Source organism: Alligator sinensis, unplaced genomic scaffold, assembly GCF_000455745.1.
Source record: "Alligator sinensis unplaced genomic scaffold, ASM45574v1 scaffold86_1, whole genome shotgun sequence".
NCBI classification, from domain to species: domain Eukaryota; kingdom Metazoa; phylum Chordata; order Crocodylia; family Alligatoridae; genus Alligator; species Alligator sinensis.
Genome location: NW_005841971.1, coordinates 2,858,482 through 2,878,182, shown reverse-complemented (window position 1 = coordinate 2,878,182; position 19,701 = coordinate 2,858,482). Strand labels below are relative to the sequence as shown.

At 38.4% G+C, this 19,701-nt stretch overlaps 1 protein-coding gene across 3 annotated transcripts in view; it reads right to left on the bottom strand.

Moving 5' to 3' along the window:
- The window catches only part of SEPT7 (septin 7), a 96,256-nt gene extending 88,510 nt beyond the window's left edge, over positions 1-7,746 (bottom strand). For 2 of the 3 annotated variants that reach the window (XM_025200556.1, XM_025200558.1), the window contains exons 1-3: positions 7,689-7,746; positions 6,100-6,104; positions 4,798-4,900 (exon numbers count right to left, since the gene is read on the bottom strand). In XM_025200556.1, coding sequence (XP_025056341.1) covers positions 4,798-4,900; positions 6,100-6,104; positions 7,689-7,731 — 151 coding nt within the window. In that variant the 5' untranslated portion in view covers positions 7,732-7,746. Of the gene's footprint in view, positions 1-4,797; positions 4,901-6,099; positions 6,105-7,117; positions 7,120-7,688 lie in introns of all 3 variants that reach the window. The other variant, XM_025200557.1, reaches the window with a different exon arrangement.
- Between the last annotated feature and the right edge of the window lie 11,955 nt (positions 7,747-19,701).

Below are 19,701 nucleotides of genomic sequence, written 5' to 3'. Positions count from 1 at the left end.
TGGAAGTGAGGTGTGTGGGCTAGGTAGGGTACAATTAATTGGCGGGTGCCCACAGGGTGGATGAAATTGCTTGGTGGGCCAGATCCAGCCTGAGGGTTGTATTTTGCCTGCCTGCCCTTGGCAAGTTTGCAGATGACACCCAGCTGGGCAGAGTATTAGATATGCTGGAGGGTAGGGCTAGGATTTAAGAGTTACCTAGACAAATGGGAGGATTGAGCCAAAAGAAATCTCCTGAGGTTCAATAAAGATAATTGCAAAGTCCTGCACTTAGGATGGAAGCATCCTATGCACTGCTACAGGCTTTGGACTGACTGGCTAAGCAGCAGCTCTGCAGAAAAGGACCTGGGGGTTACAGTGGACATTAAGCTGAATATGAGCCAGCAGTGTGCCCTTGTTGCCAAGAAGGCAAACAGCATCCTGGGTTGCATTAGTAGGAGCATGGCAAGCATATTGAGGGAAGTAATTATTCCACTCTGTTCTTCACTGGTAAGGCCACATCTGGAGTACTGTGTCCAGTTTTTCATAGATTGTTAGGGGCTGGAAGGGACCTCGCAAGATCATTGGGTCCAGCCCCCTTGCACTAGGCAGTTTTGGGCCCCCCACTATAGAAAGGATGTGAACAAGTTGGAGAGAGTCCAGCAGGAGACAGTGAAAATAATTTGGGGTCTGGGGTATATGACTTCTGAGGAGAACCCAGCACTCTTTCCTGCCTATGCAGGTGGTCGGACTCGATGATCTATTGAGGTCCCTTCCGACCCTAACATCTATGAATCTATGAATCACCTCTAACCAGCCCCTCACCACCAGCAATCTCATGGGTCCCTGGAGTCCTCCAAAAAAACCCAAAACAAAAAACTCCTTTTCTCTCCAAGACACATGAAGCCCATCTGGCTGAAGGGCTATTTCTCTTAGTAGCCTCTCTACTATGAAACAGATTTCATCACTGCAGGCAGACAATATCCTGGGCTGCCCAACCCCAAAATGTCTCCTTCTGCCCACATCTAGAAGTAACAATTGTTTTTAAGTAGGCATTCCTTAGTCGCTTGGCTAAACCATGCCCAAATTTATAAAGATATACAAAGACAGAAGACCATAATCTGTACAGCAATAAAAGCAATGTAAATGGAAACAGCAGAACATGAGTTTTCCCAGTGAGAGCACACATGCCATATCAGTACAATACAGTACAAGAAAACATTTGTGACATGCCACAAACCGCCCCAAAACATAATGGGGTTTGTGACTATGGACAAGTATAGAACTGGGTTCTGGGTCCTCATTTCTGAGAGCTGCTTAAGCATTTTGCACTAAACTCATTGATGAAATGCAGAAACAGGGGCAATCAGACTTTATGAAGAATAACTTACAAAATAAGCAGTCAGCCAAGGTGACCTTTTGGTCAATGTAAGGCCAATTGCCATTTTAATAAGGTTAGACCTATCTGGCATCTGATACCTGCCTTACTGACAACTAAGGTTAAATTTAGGTGAAAAAAATGTTTGAGTGCACGACTTAAGACTTGTCATTTACCTAAACAATTTAGTGGATGCAAAAATGAGAAGATTTTCCTGTTCTTAAAATAGCAAAGCACTTCAAATGGGTTCTCAAGTATTTTGACAAGTGTCAGGCATCCTTAATGCCTGATACTTACAAAGACCAAGATTGGCAACGACAAAGGTACCATCAACATTTCTTTATCTATGAGCTTAACTTTAGAGATTCTCCCTCCCAAATTTAGATTTAAGCTTTTAAAAAATAACTATTACAAAAAACCCACTGATTTTGAAAGCATCCAGCATTATGCATTAGTTTGAGATTATGCCTAAGGGAAATCAACAAAGGATGTCTATTTTTGTCCAACACCGATAAGTAATTTTAACCGAACTAAACTGAACTGAAACCTTGTTTTAGCTACTGACATAACTATACAGGAATGAAATAGGATAGTGTCTAGATGGTTTCAACTGTCTATTTTCCCATGGAAATGCTTTTAAGTTCAGAACAAGTGACTTTAGTTTTTAGTTAACAACAAAACATGCTTTAGAGACATTCTGAAAAAGACAATATAATTTTCCTATTTGCAAGAAGTACAGGTATGCTTCAAGCAACGTATTATCTACATAATGTCAGACAAGAGCACATACAGTTAAGATATTTCTATCTTCTATTAAACAGAGGATACTTTTACAATTAGAAGATTACTATAATACAGAAAGAATAGCCCTTCCACCAACATGGTTTTATTTTTTCGTTGCTTATACGTACTTTACCCTCAGGTCAAAATTCTTCAAACTGGCACACAGTAACTGCTTTTATACCAATTTCAATGAAGAACTTCCCCTGGTCTCAAAATAAATTATTCTACAGGGAAAAGGTTTGAAAGATTCACACAACAGCAAGCAACCCAATTATAATTTATACCATTCACCTAGCTGAAATACATCATCATCTAAAGATGTGCCCCACAACTTATACACTGCCCAGTTAGACAGGTCCAATCTAAAGTTACCAGTTTCCTGCCAGCCAAACTCTGTGAAAGGTCTGGCATTAATCAAGGAATCAAGTAAAAAAAACCAAACTATTCGTTTTTTCCACTCTAATGAATATAAAAATTAATTCCCTCTTCCAATCAACAGGGTTACTGTCCTCATTACCACCAAAACAATTCATAATGCCTCACCAAATAATTTAATACTGAGTAAATCCTCCAAAATAATATGTACTGTACCATCTTACCCTACACAGTGACCAGTTTAGGCTGCTCCTGTGGAATTAAGTGAGGATCCTCAAAACACTCTCATGCAGGAAAATACAAGTCCTAGCTCCTCAGGGAGACCTTCCCAAGAGCATTCCTCGTCATGCATACATCCACCAAAGCAGTAAAGAGATGTTCACCATAACCTACAGCAGACAAACCCACTATTCCCTGACAACAGATATATTTTTGCACGTTTAGGAAGACATCATTATAGGAATTCTCTAGTTCACATTTATGAGGCTTTCCTGCAATAAAAAGCATGCAACGATTTCAAATCAGAAGCTGCAGAATTTGATATTGTGCTTAGTTAGTAAAGTTTGTTGACCAGCCTGAACTAAAACAATGGAGTCCTGCCCTTAAGTGTATGTCTACATGTGCGCTTTAATGCGTGGTAGCCTATTTTACTGTGCATTAATCATGTCAAAACCCATGCTAATACGCTCAAGTGCAGTAAAAACAGGGTACTGCACATAAAGCATCACTAAAGAAGCAAGTGTTTTCGATACCAGGTGTTAGGGTAGCCAAATGCACATTTATTTAGTACCTCACATCAGAGGTATTAAATTTAATAAGACAGTAGCAAAAGCGCATTAATGAAAGTGTAGATGCACCCTATGACTTGTCTCACAGTTTAAGTAGTTTTTCCTACTTCACATTTTCAGAAGCTAAGTGGAAAAGCACAGTTAGTATTGCCAAAACACAGGAAACATTTGCTTTGCAGCCTAAAAATAAATAGCAAGTTATTGGAGTTAGCCATCTTTGTGTGGCAATCCAATGTGATTAATACCTTAGTTCAGATTTTTTTTTTTAACAATTTAGACAAAGTATCATTCAGTGCAATTTCTAGTCTGCAAACTAAGTGAAAAAAAGGCTCACTCTCACTGTTCGTCACCCCCGAGTATAACCTATTTTTCTCCTTTTGTCCTCCTTTTGATATGTTCATGCATTACTTGCATTTTTCATTTCAGAACAAACATATAATACACTACCATTGAAGGAGCTACTAATAAATATATAGCTAACAGCTAACAAGTGAGTACTTATGTGAAGCCCCACAATGAAAAATGAAGGGGGAGTGGAAGGCTAAGAGAACATTTTAGAATAGCCTTCTGGAACATTAAATAAGAAGTCAGAGCCAGGATATCAGTGCTGCAGGGGGCAGGGGAGGCTGCCCACACAACACATGGCTAGGAGGGGGGCTGAATGGACTGACCATGCAACATGAGCAACTGGAGGGTGGGGAAAGAGGTGAGCAGGGAGGGGGAAGAGCTCGATTGCTCACATGGCCCACAAGCCTATATGGCATGGGGGGAAGAAAACCCAAACAAAACACCAGGCTGCTCACGTGGCCAGGAGGATGAAGGAGATGGGTTGCCTTGCACAGCAGGTGACAGCTCTGGAGATGAGTGGTCCCCAGGTCTGCAGCAAACTCACCATGGGGCCCCCAGCTGCCCAGAAAATAGACAGCCCCAACCTCTATATCAACTATTGCTGCAAGCTCTCTGCAGGCTTCAAGGAAAACACTCTACTCTGTTTATAGTTGGTTTTCTTTGTAACCATGCAAACTAGAAATGCTTCTTTAAATTAAGGCTTATGGTTCTCTAGCAAATTTTGTGGCCAAAAGAAATACAGGATACAAAGAATCCTGATTACAGGTGATGTTTAAGGGGAAAAAAGAAACCAATTTGACCTTTCAGATCTTCAGCTGGATTTCGTGCACTAACAACTAGAAGATACATTCTTACTTATCAACTGGAACTCAAAAATATTTATACTGCCAAAAACACTCTGCCACCATTTTTGCAGTCCCTTTTTGGAGTACACCCATATTAGTATTTTTCTTTATGAACTAACACAAACTCTGTTGAAAGTTGCTTATCATCCCCATTTCTTTAATTAAAGTGGCAAGTACAGAAAGTACTCTAATGGGGTTATTCAAATGAAGCATCAATAGCTGCAATATGTAAGATTTACTCCAAATGTAGTCTTCTTATGAAGATGAGTCACCATCCAAATGCATAAACAAAATAATAACTTACCTACTACCATGAGTGTGAATTCAAATCCTCTCTTCACAGACTTTCTGTAAACTTGATTTGGGAGATTTGCAAATCCCACATATCCTTCAAGGTTCTTCTGTTGCTAATAGAAAAAGAAGAAGCATTTGAAGCATCTCTAATAGCTGTTAATATTCTTAAGAATTGTTACATCAATCTAGGAAATTCAAGACATTTACACATCATATTGTAAACTTGTTGCTGCAACTCAGTAAATTCTGTTTAAGAATTTATTTTTGGCTCTGACAAGCAAGACTGAGCAAAAGGCTGTCTAGCTAGTCAGGCCTTCTACACTGGTAATATTTTGCATCAGTATAGCCACATGGTGATCATTCTAAAACTTCACTGATTAAGAACGGGTTTACAATTCTTCCAGGACAAAGGCATCTAAAGATGCAGATGGGTGCCTTATGGGATTTTCAGAAGCATATAGCCAGGTTTAACTCCCAGCAGGACCAGTCATCCAGCTCCCAGTATGATGAACATAAGCTAAATACCTTCATAAATCTAGCTCATGGTGACTAGAAACCACCTGTCAATTAAAAACCAATTAATGTGTCCTTTTTAAGAGAATCTTTGCATTTTAACTATGACATATTTTATAGTGTCACTGATTATTTTTATATATGTATCATGCACATTTATGATAGTTTTACTTAATAAAAATAGTTTTAAAATTCTAATTTTGTACAAAGATAAAAGTGAAAATATCTTATAAAGGTTTGATTCACTACCATTTTCTACCAGGAAGTAAGAGAGATATGAATGGAGAATAAGGCCTTAAGTAAGTGCCTATTTTACTAGATAGCAAAAAACCAACAAACATTTGGTGGAAAGGCTACATATTTAACAGTAAATATCTATGAGAATAAGCCTAGGACAATAAAAAGTACAAAAGCAAAACAAGATTAACGGCAAACTGAGATTTCCTGTTTGCTGACTTTCATCATGTTTCTAACAGGTGATTTAGAAGTCAGAATGAAATCAATTCCATGCCACTTGTTTTTTTATGACTTCCTACATTCCTACCTTTTAAATTCCTCCAACAGATTTTGAAAACTATTTTGCTACTTTTTCAGTGAAACATTTACCTCCAGACTGTGAATAATGCCGGTTTAGAATATCACATTTCTAATACCTAAAGTAGTTTAATCTTAACATTTTATCCTCGGCTTGATTTTCATCAAACTGTAACTTAAGAGTTTTAGTTCAGTTACTCAACTTCAACATTTATTTTTACTATAACACGAGTTGTCATGTAATTGCAAAAGTAACAGTACTTACAGCTACTTTGTAAACAACACAATTCCATCATTCAAGGTTCCAATTATTGATAGGAAACATCCACAGTGACAGAGCAAAAGTGAAGAATTCCAAATGTTGCAATGATCGGCCCAGTGACACACAGCAGCAATACAACAGAAACAGAATGGAAACAAAAAATAAAACGTTACTTACATTTGATCAACAATAGTCTACAGCACTGTCTATTTATGTTTTTTTTTAATTAAAGTGTTTTCCATGCTATAATACCAACTATATTATAATTCTGAAACCGTAATTCAAGCCTCCCTTCCCATCCTCCCCCCTCATGTATGCAGTTAAGATAGATGTATTTCATGATAGCATGTTAATTCCACAGGGCTCCTACCTCACTTGGTGACCAGGATACACTGTCAATTTTTTTTAACCCCTGTTGTTTTGTAAGCTTGTTTACTGCATTCAAAGTCTGAAACAAGTCTCGAATTATTAAAATGTCTTTAGGATGGTTTCTATAGCACACTTGCAACAGCATGCAAACTCTTCAAGATGTTAATTTTATTTTTCAGTAACTGTACAGTGAAATTATATTATCCCCATTTTAAAACAAGAAACACACGAGGTAATATTAACTTTAATCTTTTAAATGTCAATTTTTGGTTCCAAACTTGATATCTATGACCTTATCTTTCACAGTATTTAGCACTGTGATACTACGACATGTTCAAGGCACAGTTCCACTCTACTTTACTTGGCATTATGAGCAGTGAAGCATTTCTACAAGCCTGGCTCCAGGCGTCTTGAATTCCCAGAAAGTGAGGAAGACAATTAGTGGCCACAAATGAAAATTTTTCAGCTGCATGACCTGCCACCATCACAGAGCAACTTTGTGGTAGCAACATGAAAATAATTTAGTTGAGTGACATTTAAATGCCTCAAATCTCAAGACCATTCCCCTTCTCTCTCTTTCCAGAGTTTCTTGCCTTGCTCTCTGCATACTTCCCAACTTTCAGAGAAGTGTACTGAGGGTCCTCTAGACAACAGCTTTCTTCAATTCACTATCACAATTTATTTAAATCTCATCATGTGGAACCACACTCTTCTCTTCCCCCACCTTATGTCAGCAGCCAGGTTGGGGACTTCTGATTGCTACTACATAGTCACTTCAAGTAAACTGTTCCTCTGTGGGAAATCAGCCATTAGAAGAGAATGACATACAAAAAACTAGAACTCTTGGTTCCAAAATGATACCTTTTATTAGACCAACTGGAAAATGGCAAGAAAACTGTCCTTTTCTTTTAAATAAAATTTAAAAAGGACAATTTTCTTGCCATTTTCCAGTTGGTCTAATAAAAGGTATCATTTTGGAACCAAGAGTTCTAGTTTTTTGTACGTCTTTTTGTCTGAGACCAACACGGCTAGCAAGTACACCCTAGAAGAGAATGAGACACTTCGTTAAAGATTTTCATAGGCATGTGCTGAAAGTGAGATGTTTACATTCCCAGATCCTTATTATTCTCCAGTGGCTAAACCCTTCCACTCCTCTTTCAAAAGTCTGCCTGCTTGCCCTCTGTTACTAGCCATCCTATGTAACTCTGTTCCTGACTAATCACCTGCAACTACCCTGGAGTCAGGTTGATTCCTGGGCATCAACATCTGGAGAAAAGGAAGAGTACCCCCATCCTTTCACTTCTGCTGTCTGTCACCATAGGAGCCCCTCACTTCCCAGCCGACAGGAAAAGAAACTGAAGGCAAGTCTTTCTTAGACCACAAAATTCCAGGGCTGAGCATTCGCAGTCAGTCATTCTGTGGAATTAGTACACAAGAACTGTTTGACATGCCAGAACTATGAGCTCATAACAGGGTGGAACATATTCAAAATCAGATTTTTTTTTTTAAAGGCTTATAACTTGGCCGAGGTGTAAATTTTCATGGGGGACAAAGAAAGAAGCAACCCTGGGGCCAGGCCACCATCCTTACCAAAGCTTCTCACTGGAATTACGTATATTTTTTAAAACATGCTTGGAACAATGCGTTTCCCCCCTGACTTTGTTTTTAGAACTTGGCTATACCAGTCTGAACTTTTCAAAAATAGTCCACCTAAAAAAACCACCCATAAAGAAAAATGCTAGCTGAAAAGTAGCGAAAATTAAAGTAACTGAAAACAGTAGCTTACAAAGAGTTATACATCCTAAAAGATAACCACTAGCTACCTATAGCACACATTAAAAAAAATGACATTTTCTTTATTTAATTGCTAATGTTAGTATTTTAATTCTTTCCCCATGAACAGTTACAAAGATAAAGGAAATTTTATTTTATAAATATTTCAGAGGTGGTAATTTGCTGCAGTAACAACATACTTTAAGAAACTCAGATGAATTGAAAGCAGGATTTTCACTGCATAAAAGTTTGTTTCCAAAAGGCTTCAAGCTTCCAAAATTCAAAGCAATATCATTTTTTCCAGTAGAGATGCCTAACCATCTCCCCTAGAGAATATTCGTTTTTTGCTTCCATATTTCTGTGCAGCTAACTACACACTCACGAAGCTGGAAATAAAGCTTAATTAGCATTTTTTAGGTAAAGAACAAACAAACATCAACAAACAATTTACAAGACTTCTTTTTTCAACATAGTGTATATCTGAAGAAATACAATTCCTGCAGTGTTAAAAACTATCTAAAGCTTTCCAATGGACCTTAAAAGATTCCTAAACTTGCTCAGCCTTTAAGTGTATAGCATAGTGCTGTTAGAACTGGAATACTAACCTGGTGCCATTAGTACCAAGGTATATCAACAAAGCTGTGAAAAGCCCCAATATCTCGTTCCAGGCAGTGCTAGTAATATTATTTTCTTTAAAAAATTACCAAATTGATAAACTGCAACACCACACCCTGAACACACGTGTGGTACAAATAGCACAAAAGGGGAAACCATTTATTCTGGCTTATGGAATTCAACTTATTCAAAAGCTTCTGCAAGTAATTTTTTTTTTGCTTCAATATTTTGAGTTAATTAAAAACATCTGCTGAGTCAATGATGACTAACTTATGATCTGGGTGGCAAGGATTTAGCCAGGACAGAAAGGAAACTAGCAGTTCTAGTCTCACCAACAGGCACCAGCTGTAGCTAGTGGAAACTATAAAATATAAGATTTTTAAAAGAGTAAAATAACCTTGTCTACAAACATGAAAATCTGAGGTCCAGCCTACACTTGAGAAAAAAAAATCAAACTTGCTTTTCCATTGAACAGACTGAAATGCACCGCACAAGAATAATGATTCTCTCTCCAATTACAGTTTATCCTTGACATTCCTAGGTACGGGCCTGAGTCTGGTTGACTGAGTCATCATGAAACACCAGCACAACTGATGCACTCAACTCAAGAGCTGTCTCTCATCCAGACTCAGTTAGATCTGGAAGGGAACGTGGTATCTGAGAGGCTGAAGAGCACAGGTAATACTAATAACTCTCCTCTTCCTCTCACAAATTCAAACACTGATCATATACTAATGGTTCTCAACCATTTTTAGATTTAAGGCACCCTGCAGAAAATGCCTACTCTTAGCTTTCACTTATTTTCTGAGTGCAGAAAAATTACAAGAAATTCTTCAGTCGCAGAGAACTCAGAAAAACCACAACAGGTCAAAATGCTTTTGATGCTAGAGATTACTATTTGAAATCTCTATATTTATCTTGTAAATCAAGTGCAGGTGTTTACGCTCCTAAAAGGGCTAACATTGCACATCACACTTAAAAGGATCCTGCAACACCCTGGTTGAGCATTACTGTCATGTAATTGGCTGAGACTGGTAAGGCACCTATGGTTTGTTAAAACAAAAGACTGAATCAGCAAACCAGAAACTATTCAACAATTAAGACGTGCCATAACTAGGAGACCAGAATAGCAGCATCCTGGGAGTTTATGGGAAAACAAAGGTAGAGCTCAACCTTCTCTGGTAGCAATGAATGGATCACCTGATGGGAACAGGAGGGTAGGATTAGATGGTGTGAAAAACAGTGCTGAGGAACAGAGAGATTGGAAACAGAATTCAGGTGGCAAAGCTAGGCAATTCACCAGTTAAGGGAGCAGTCCATTTTAAAAGCCACACATCTCAATCATAAAGGCACAAGGGCAAACTTTAACTAGGCCCAGGTTGCCCAGAATGAAGGCAAAACAGCTAGGTGCTATAATACAGACAAGTCCAACAAAAATGAATTAGACAGCTGTTTAGAACAAGTCATTGTATATTTTGTTTCAATTTTATCATTCATTCGGGTTAGCTGAACAGAGTTACTCTATTCTTTCGTCAGGAGAGCGCAACTGATATGTTCCTGTGTGTATTTAAGAGCATATTCCATAGTCATTGCTACAATATTTCTTCTATTTAATGTTTAATATTAAGATAAAATCCTCTAAAAGAGGGTAAGGAAGCATACCGGGGGAGTAAATTAGAAGAATAAGCTCTTAGCCAGCATCAGGAAGAAAAACAAATTAACAAACCTCAACTGTATTTTACATTGCGTCCAATGACACTTCTATTCTAACCTTTCTTCCCACCTCTTTACCTTCACTACTGTCTATCCGATTTATGCCAACACTAAGCTGAAGTTGCTAAAGCTATCTAAACATCCTTTACCTGAGAATCATAAGTTATCTGTAAAAGTTTTCAATTGTAACAAACACCCAAGATTACTGCAATAGAGATGAGAAAAATCTCTCTCACAGGTTTAGTTTGTTCATGACAGTGCTTTCTCTACTCAGTTTGTGGTTTCTCACATAGCAGAGATCTACAAAATGATTACAGCAGCAACATTGGAAGATGGGATCATCAGGAATAAAAGGAAAGGACTTTAAAAAAAAGCACAGTACCTAATCTGGTTTACAACTCTGATGAAATCAACTGGACTTTGTTGACAGTATTCCTTGGGAAAGAATGATTTTTCCCCCTAGCAAGACAGTTACCCACTTTCAGATGGGCCATTTTAAGTGCATTTTCTGTCTTTACACAACAGAAGGAAGAAGTGTTCTTTTCAAAATTTACAGCTGAATAGCCATTACAGTAAGTGTCTGTAGAACAGGGGTGGGCAAAATGCGGCCCGGAGGTGGGATGCGGCCCGCCAGGCCATTCTGTATGGCCCACAGGGCCCCTAAAAAATGTAGAAAATTAATATTAATCTGCCCTGGGCCGCTTGTCATGAAGCCTTTGATGGCTTTCCGAAACTCAGTAAGCGGCCCTCTGCCCAAAATAATTGCCCGCCCCTGCTGTAGAAGGTGCAGTTAAAGCCTTAAGCTTTCAGATACGCAAGAAAGTATTTTGTTGATGTTCTATTACAAACATTTAGGAAAAGGGAACATTTCCTGTCTTAACTCCAGACTCAATTTGAGGGACAGTGCCTCTCCAGAAACTAACCTTTGGCATTTGGGTTTCAGTTCATAAGGCATGATTTTACGCATGCCATCTGTGATGACCTATTCCACATGGTGATGGATAAGAGACATTCACTAAGTTAACTACAAGTAACATGCTTGTAGAGTCCTCCAGCAGGAAGACTTCCTGACAAAGGCCATAACATCTACTGTGTAATACAAACTGTTCTTGCATTTGTAAGCCTTTCTAAAGGATTTTCTCTTTAAAATAGAGGCCAGAAGCCAGGGCACTTAACTGCTTCTCATTTGGGAATACATATGCACATGTGTGTTTGTTTCTCTCTATTTTATATATTTATAATATTATAGTCTCTATTTTCCTAGACTAGTTTTACATGTTTTTGAGGACTTAAGAGCTTTTTCCCCACTTAAGCTTAAGTCAGGAAGTCACTCAGAAACTAAGACTTCCTTACTGTGCACCCTTTTCAAGTTTTTTTTAATGTTATATGCTGCAGGAAAGTTGTTGTTTCTAAGCTACCTTTTCTGGAAGCAGAGCTACCATTTGTTAAAGGCCAGGGAAGTGACTGGAGATTCAAGTAGAGTGTACATGTTTAACTGCCTATGAAAGAAGGCTATGAGCTTAACCAAACTCACTGTAAACCATCTTGACTAACTACAGGACAGACTGTATGTAGTTAATGAGGCTTTTTGCACCTCATTAATTGTACCTCATTGAGGTTACCTTGTTTCTTACAGCCTTATGCCTTTGCTACCAGAAGCACTGAAACTGACATTATCTAGTCATAACTCAAGGTTTCTAGTCCATTTCACCAACCATCCACTTAAAACAGTAATAGTATTGTATAAAACTGAAGAGTTGGGTGCACTTAATCACATGGCTAACTACATCCCTTTGTTGGCTGAAGGCAGCATAGAGGTGCACCTTACAGATGCATAAGCTTTTGTGAGTCTAGGCATCTCTGATTCAGTTAGTTTCTAAGGTACACCTCTATCCTCCCTTGTGTCAGACACCTATCAGCTGAAGGACTAGCACACTGCCTAAAACTAAATATAAGAATGGAAGAAGGAGTCAGTACACAACCAAGAGAAACTTTCCAATGAAAAGCCCAACTCCTTAGCCATGGGCTAAAAGAAAAATTGGGAGGGTCTCTCTGGGCATTTATATACATACTTTTTTGTCCAGCAATGCACCAGAAATCCGCCGCTTCGGAGCAGATTCGATAAATGCAGGTCAGCGCACAGGAAGTGGCGGTGGTGCGCTTTTGAAATAAAGCACCTCTGATGTACTTTAATTCAAAAACACACTGCCACCATTTTCTCAGCACTGATGCGCATTTCACTGCTTATACAACTGCAAGCGTCGCAGTGCCAGGCACTTTTCAAAGCACCTGATGCTGTGGTGCTTGCATGTGTAAAAATGCCCTATAAGACGAGGTCCCCAAATCTCATTTAGAAGCTTCTAGCTTTTCTACCAACCCCAATTGGAAGCTTTCCTGTTAGACTTACTAGTGAGTTTCAAATTTGAAGCAGACGTTTCCTGAATCACTCAAAAGGAGAACGAACTTTGTCTATAGAATTCCATCAAGTAGGCTGAAGTCAGTCAAGCAAAAGGCAAAGCCACCTCTCCCTTCTCTAAGGCAGAATTTCCCAAGACATTTGCTGTGGAATTTTGGGCTGAAACCTCGCCCCCTGCCTTCTGCCACCACAGACAGACAGTCAGCATGGCTCCAGCCAGTGATTTGCATGTATGCTGTGTTCAGCTGCTCCCCCCCTTGTCATCCTCCCCGGTCCGTGCCCGGCTGCTTGCCACTGCCCCATTCGACCCATGTGCCCCCTGGTAAGTGTGCTGCCACAACTAAAAGGTTGGGAAACACTGCTCTAAGGTGCCACTGGTATCCTTTGTCCTGCCATCTACTGAGAAAAGACTAAAGAAACAAGATTCCTACTACTTCCCACAGAGGGTTATTTTGTTTATTTATTTATTTTTACTCGTTCTCCGCCCCCCCGTCCCTGAACTCCATTGCTTCCCCTTTATGAACTGCAGCAACAGCAGCATGAAACCTGCATAATTCATGACAGTTTTGAAGGTGTCCATAGGATTCAACAGTAACTTAATACTTGGCAGAATTTAGAATAACCAGCATTGTTAGAGCTGTCCACAAATGTTGGAAGGCAGCACTGCACTAGTGCATACAAGCTCCCAAATATGAACAGTGTAAGTGTTAAAAAAATATTAAACAAAAATTCAGATCCTGTAGAAGATCAGCTTCTCCTATTTGCTTGGGGTCAATAAATTTTTCAGCCCCCGATTCCAAAACATTTGGCAGCCTCCAAAGGAAACGAATATAATCTTCAGTTATTCCTTTGATTTATTTAAGAGCATCCAAGTTTAGCTGCTAAATTAATAAGTGCTGTTTACATTTTCAGAGACAAAAAAGCAAGATGGGTTTCCTGGCCTCCTTCCACTTTGGAAATTTCCAATGTTCCAATTAAAATATTTAAGCCTGCATTTGGAGCCCAAATGTTTGAGCCTTAACTCTGCATTCTTTTATTACCCTTTTTATTTATTTTTAAAACAAAATATTTAATATTGTACATACTGAGAATCTCATTCCAGAGGAACTCGAAGTGCTTTACAGAGGGAATCATTTTAACCAGAACAAATGTAACTACTTGTGGTAGCTGTTTTAACACCCCTCAACATAACTGCTCAGTTTAGGACAAAATGTCAACACAACTAAAAAGGGAATATAGCTAAGGATAGTTTATAGGAAAGTAGGGCCAGAAAGGACCTCACAAGATCTTCTAGTCCAGCATCATTACAACTGGAATTTGGCCTGGATTAAAAAACCATTAATTAAAAAAAAAAAAACAAAACCAAAAAAAATGAGGAATCTTCAGTGGTCAACAGTATGGCCGGACCCGAGTTACACAACTCACTCAAGAGACATCACTTGTACCGTATTGGCATGTCATGCTGGGTGACTGATCCAGTTTTGACTGGCTGGGGAGGAGTGGTACCTACTTAACTACCAATATTACCTCCTGCATTTGGGAGAAATTTTCTTTAAAATCTTTGCATGTAATATAATATAGTGGAAGTGAATACTTAAGTTATTTGACTAAAATCACCACCATCAGTCTGCTGCCTTGAACAGGTTAACAGTCACCCTCCCTAGACTATTTGAAGTCCAAAACTTCCTCCTGAAATCCCTTTCTTGCTTTCAGGTTTATTAATTGATAGTAAGGAAGATGCGCTTATACTCAGCAACAGGGCAAACCAAACAGGGCTTAAGTTTATTACAGCATATTCATTTGCTTTAAGAATTGGACTCTTGGCCCTGAATGCTTGGTTATATAACACTTTGCCACCTGAACCTCCAAAAGAGACATATAAATTACCTTAAAATGTCCAAGGGCAGTGGTTCTCAACATTTTTAGACTCAAGGCATCCCTCACTCGACTCAATGCACACCTCAGAAAAGACAAGCTCTGGTTCACTCAGTTTTTGACTACAGAAAAATAAATCAATTTTTCTCTTGCAAAGAACTCACTCAGACCACAATTCAGGATGCCTAACACTATGGATTCCTATCTGAAACCTCTGGGTCTATCCCATGAATATATACTCTTAACAACACTAACACTGCATGGCACTCCATGAAACATTTGAAATGCTCTTAAGGCACTCCACGGTGCCATGGCAGCCTGCTTGGGAATCACTGTCCTAGGCAATCTACAGACTAGATAAATAGCTCCCATTTGTCTCTCTTCAGTATCTGTATTTCTGGAAACTACTCACTTTGCACGGACACTTTCTGAACTTCTACACATCTTCTACAACTGCCAGTTTCATTGAAATGGTAGCATTTCAGGGACTTTAATACCAGAAATCATTAGATTGCCCATTCAACCTTTTGTATAATACAAGCAATAGAATTTCATTGCAACTAAAACATATCTGGGGGAAAGATATCCAGTCCTGACCTGATGATTAGACAGAGGATCCATCATTTCCACTAGTAACTCATTCCAATGAGTACTCTTTAGTTAAAGCATATGCCTTATTTCTAATGTAATGTTATACCTTTATCTTCCATACTGAAAAGCTGTTAATATGTTAAATTCTCTCCATGGGCATCATTTCTTGATCATTTTTGTGATATCCAATCCCAACCCCCTTTGTTTTGGAGGGCGAGTAAGTGCTAATATTTTCAATATTGGATGCAAACATCTACATGCTAACTTTTTACCCTTTACATTTTATCACTTTAACACAGAAATTACAACTTGGGGAGAAAAATTGGAAATAAGATTTTAAGCGAGTAAGAACAAAGCTATTTAAGAAACAAGCTTGAGTATGTATTTTGTTTTCCACCATCCCCAACAACATAAATAAGTGACTTTAAAAGGACTAAAAAAAATACAATAAATTGACCATTGTCACAGCATTAGCAACTACCATCATAGGTAGGCTTGGCAGAATTTGAGTTTTATTTTTTAATAATTCGGATGAATAATACTGATGTTTATTTTTAAGCATTTGTTTCAAATTTTTTTTTTTTTAAATTGATTTAAATCTTCAGGATTGCACAAAATTAGGGGTGGGGAGACGGAAAGTTTATTAATGATAATATACTATTATTATAGTGATGTTTAACTGCTCACCGTGACAAACGTAACTACTGTAGGACTGCTGACAGCTGAGCGGCAGAACTGCCATCAGTCCCAGCTCCACTAGCCCGTAGCTCCCCTCATCTGCTTTGTCATTTCCTCCTCCTTTGTTCCCAATCCCCTGGGGTTTCTGGGAGTCGCAATCCAAACTACGGTCAGCACGGTTCTGTAGGACTGCTCCCCCTCTCATTCCACACTTCGTTAGCCATCATTTTTCTTACGTCCCCTTTCTATAAATTTTGATTATTAACAGTGGAAATACTTTTTGGTCGGTCTGAGAGTATGAGGTGAAATCAACGTTTATCAACGTTTACTGATAAAAATTTAACGCTGCCAAGCCTAATTATGTATATGATGAAATTAGTTTGAAATTCTTGGTATTAAAAGATCTGTCAGAAACATGCAGTACTTATGGCCAAGCAGAAATAGAAACATCAGTTCAAAAGCTGGGCCCCACTGGTATGATAAAAATTAAGCTGTATGCAGAGTAATCTTTTTTGGAATGGAATCTTAATATTGTACATAAGAATAAGGTTCATTCTTGTATCTTGTAGACACGAAGCAAGCATACATTTTTTACTTGCTGCTTGAGCAGTACCATTTTCTGCAATGCTTTCAAACCTATCAGCTGTGCATCTTACTCCTAAAGATAGCAATGACAATCCTTAAACAGCAGTCTTCTCATTGCCATGCTTCACTGATACAGTAACTATCTGAGTTTGCTATGCAAGGGCAGAAAACTCAATGAAAGTGAAACAACAAAATACAGAAGTAATTATTCGATTCTTAATTAAAAAAAAAAAAAAAAAAAAATCAACCCCCCCTCCCCCCTCCTACCTATAAAAAGACATCCTATCCTAAGACAAGATGTTAAAGAGGTACCTTAAAATTGTGATTAAAAACATTCAACAAACCAGTGTGCTTTTTTCACCTTTGACACATGAACTTCTCCCTGGTCATCAAAACTACCAATTTCTGCAGAATTTAAGTTTTTGTTAAAATTTCATAGCTCCTCTCACAACTGAAAGGGCTAGAAACTCAGGCACCTCATTTATGCCATTTTCCCTCCTCTCCCAATCCAGGACACAAAAAAGGTCTGTACTCATTAGTAACTAGGGTTTATACACCCCTGCTTAAGAACAGCTTACAGTTTAACACTACTCAAAATTAAATAGTGATTTGAACAGTGGTTAAACTACTCAAATCATAATTAAATACCACTCTAATTACTTAGGACACAGATAACTAGTTTCTTTCATGTATGAAAGAACAAGTTTTAGAAAGCAAGAACATAGCAGACATGTACATCTATGGTCTAAACGGGGTATGTGAACAAAAGTCCTGCATCAAATTTAAGTAAAATGTATACATCTGCGATTAGACATCTACACTATTGCAATGACAGCCTCCCCCAAGCACCTCCACCAAAGGCTTCCCTCATCACCCCATGCAGGTCTTCCATATGAACTATTTTTTCTTACTGGTAAGAATCAAATTATGCTATCACGGTTACCCTTAGCAATAAGATACCCAAATGACAGAGTAAACACAGACAAGGAAACACCTGACCACAGGTAATAAAAGAGCAACCAGCTCAACAGCTGCTGGATTCAGCAATTTACATTCCAAACAGTTTTTTGAAATAAAATCAAATCCCAATTCTGCCATATAAGGAAAACATTTTATTACCCTTTATTTAAAAATTAATGTCTGATAAATCTTTATATTTTTGTACCGTTCACAGAAGCTGGTAGTTAAAGAATGTACCTAAAGCACCACTCTAACTGAGACAAGTTACTTGACTTTGTGGGTAAACTGAAGGAAATACTGTGGTGTAGTACCAGAGAACAGAGTTCTGTTGTACATTTGTCTCAATCTCTGGATGACTAACTAGCAACTTTTTATAGTAACAGATACAGAGAAGAGGTACTTTTACTAAACAGCTACATTACAGGAATGTAATATGTAACGCACATATGATAGGCTTTAACTTTATCATGGAATATTTACGTGATTTACATGCCTCTCTTCCCAACAAGGGCTCAGGGAATCTTACAATAAGACAACGGAAACAACTTAAAAGGGCAACTAACATAAATAAAATAAAACAAAGCAGAGATCCAGTAAACAACATCTAGGCCTAGCTATGGCCGCTAGATGCCTGCCCAAATAGAAAGGTCTTGCAGCACCCTCTGAAAGGTGTCCAGGCTTGGGCACAGCTCAAGCAAAAGGATGTTCCAGAGCTCAGGAAAAACTGCTAAGAACAACTTCCCATATGTTTTATGTTCAGACATGAGGGTTTTGGTTAGAATGACCCTGCATCATCTGAACAGTAAATTATATACATAGAGAGGAAGATGTCAACCAAAAATTTTACTGATCTATTTAATTTGAATGAGAGTAGACATTGTACAGGGCACCCCAAGCTATGCAGCAGCCATATATTTCAGTATAGTCCAAGTGAGGACTAATTTTCAGAGTTAGATCAGGTACCAGCCTATTGAATCTATAATCATCCTTTTTCCCCTATGACTTTTTAAAACTTGTATCCATACACAGAGTTTCCATTTATTGGGCCTGGTTGTAAAAGTTTCACTAGAAAAATGCAAATATTACCTAAAGCTAAAAAACTACTGCTCCTGCTCTGGACTTAAAAAACTAGCAATCCAAAGCTGTCACTTAATGCTTCAAAATATAAAACACAAGTGTCCCATTCATTTCCTTATACTGTCATGAAGCATATGCTGTAAATCCCATATATGCATATATTCAAGAGGAAAGGAGAAAGTAATTCTCCTATATTTTCTTTCCTAGAAAATACTAGGACAATTACTAGTAAAATACTAGTTTTGCACTTCAAGAACAGACACAAAAAAGCCTCTACCACATTTAAATATAGTCTCACCTACCAGTTCACTGACTTCCTTTACCTTCACATGTTGTACTCCCACCTAGCTCAGTTATAGAGAGAGGGGAAGTGCAAGGTGCAAGGAGGACTGTAGAAACAAATGAGCAAAAGCATGGCAAAATACCTTGACTGGGTGACTTGATCTAGTGTTCTGATCCGGTGGCAACCATAACAATTCAACTAATCTGATCATCCTTATGACCTTAGTTTAAGAGCATCAGTAAAAGTAACAATTAGGTGTAGAATTTATTATTCTAGTCCCAGCAAGGCACTGAAGAGAGCCTAAAAGAGGCATGAGCTATCCTTTAGCAAAATGACATAGAAGCAGACCTACCTAATTTTCAAAGATGGCAAATATGTGCAGAGTCACAGAAACAAGGGTTTTGTAGGACAGTATCTTTTATCGCACCAGCTGCGCAGCTGGGATGGAGCTTGACACGCTTCTGAACATGAGACGTTCTCCATCCCAAGAAAACAAGAAAAGCTACCGCCCGACAAAATCCTTGCCACTCGCGTCATTTCTGGACCAGCACAGTTACAACATCATGGCTCATCCGTTACCATATTCACGCAGACACTTTCTTTTTATCATTTGGGCCTATGCATATACCATCATATAAACACTTAAGATTTTCTTCTCCCCCCCAGCCTC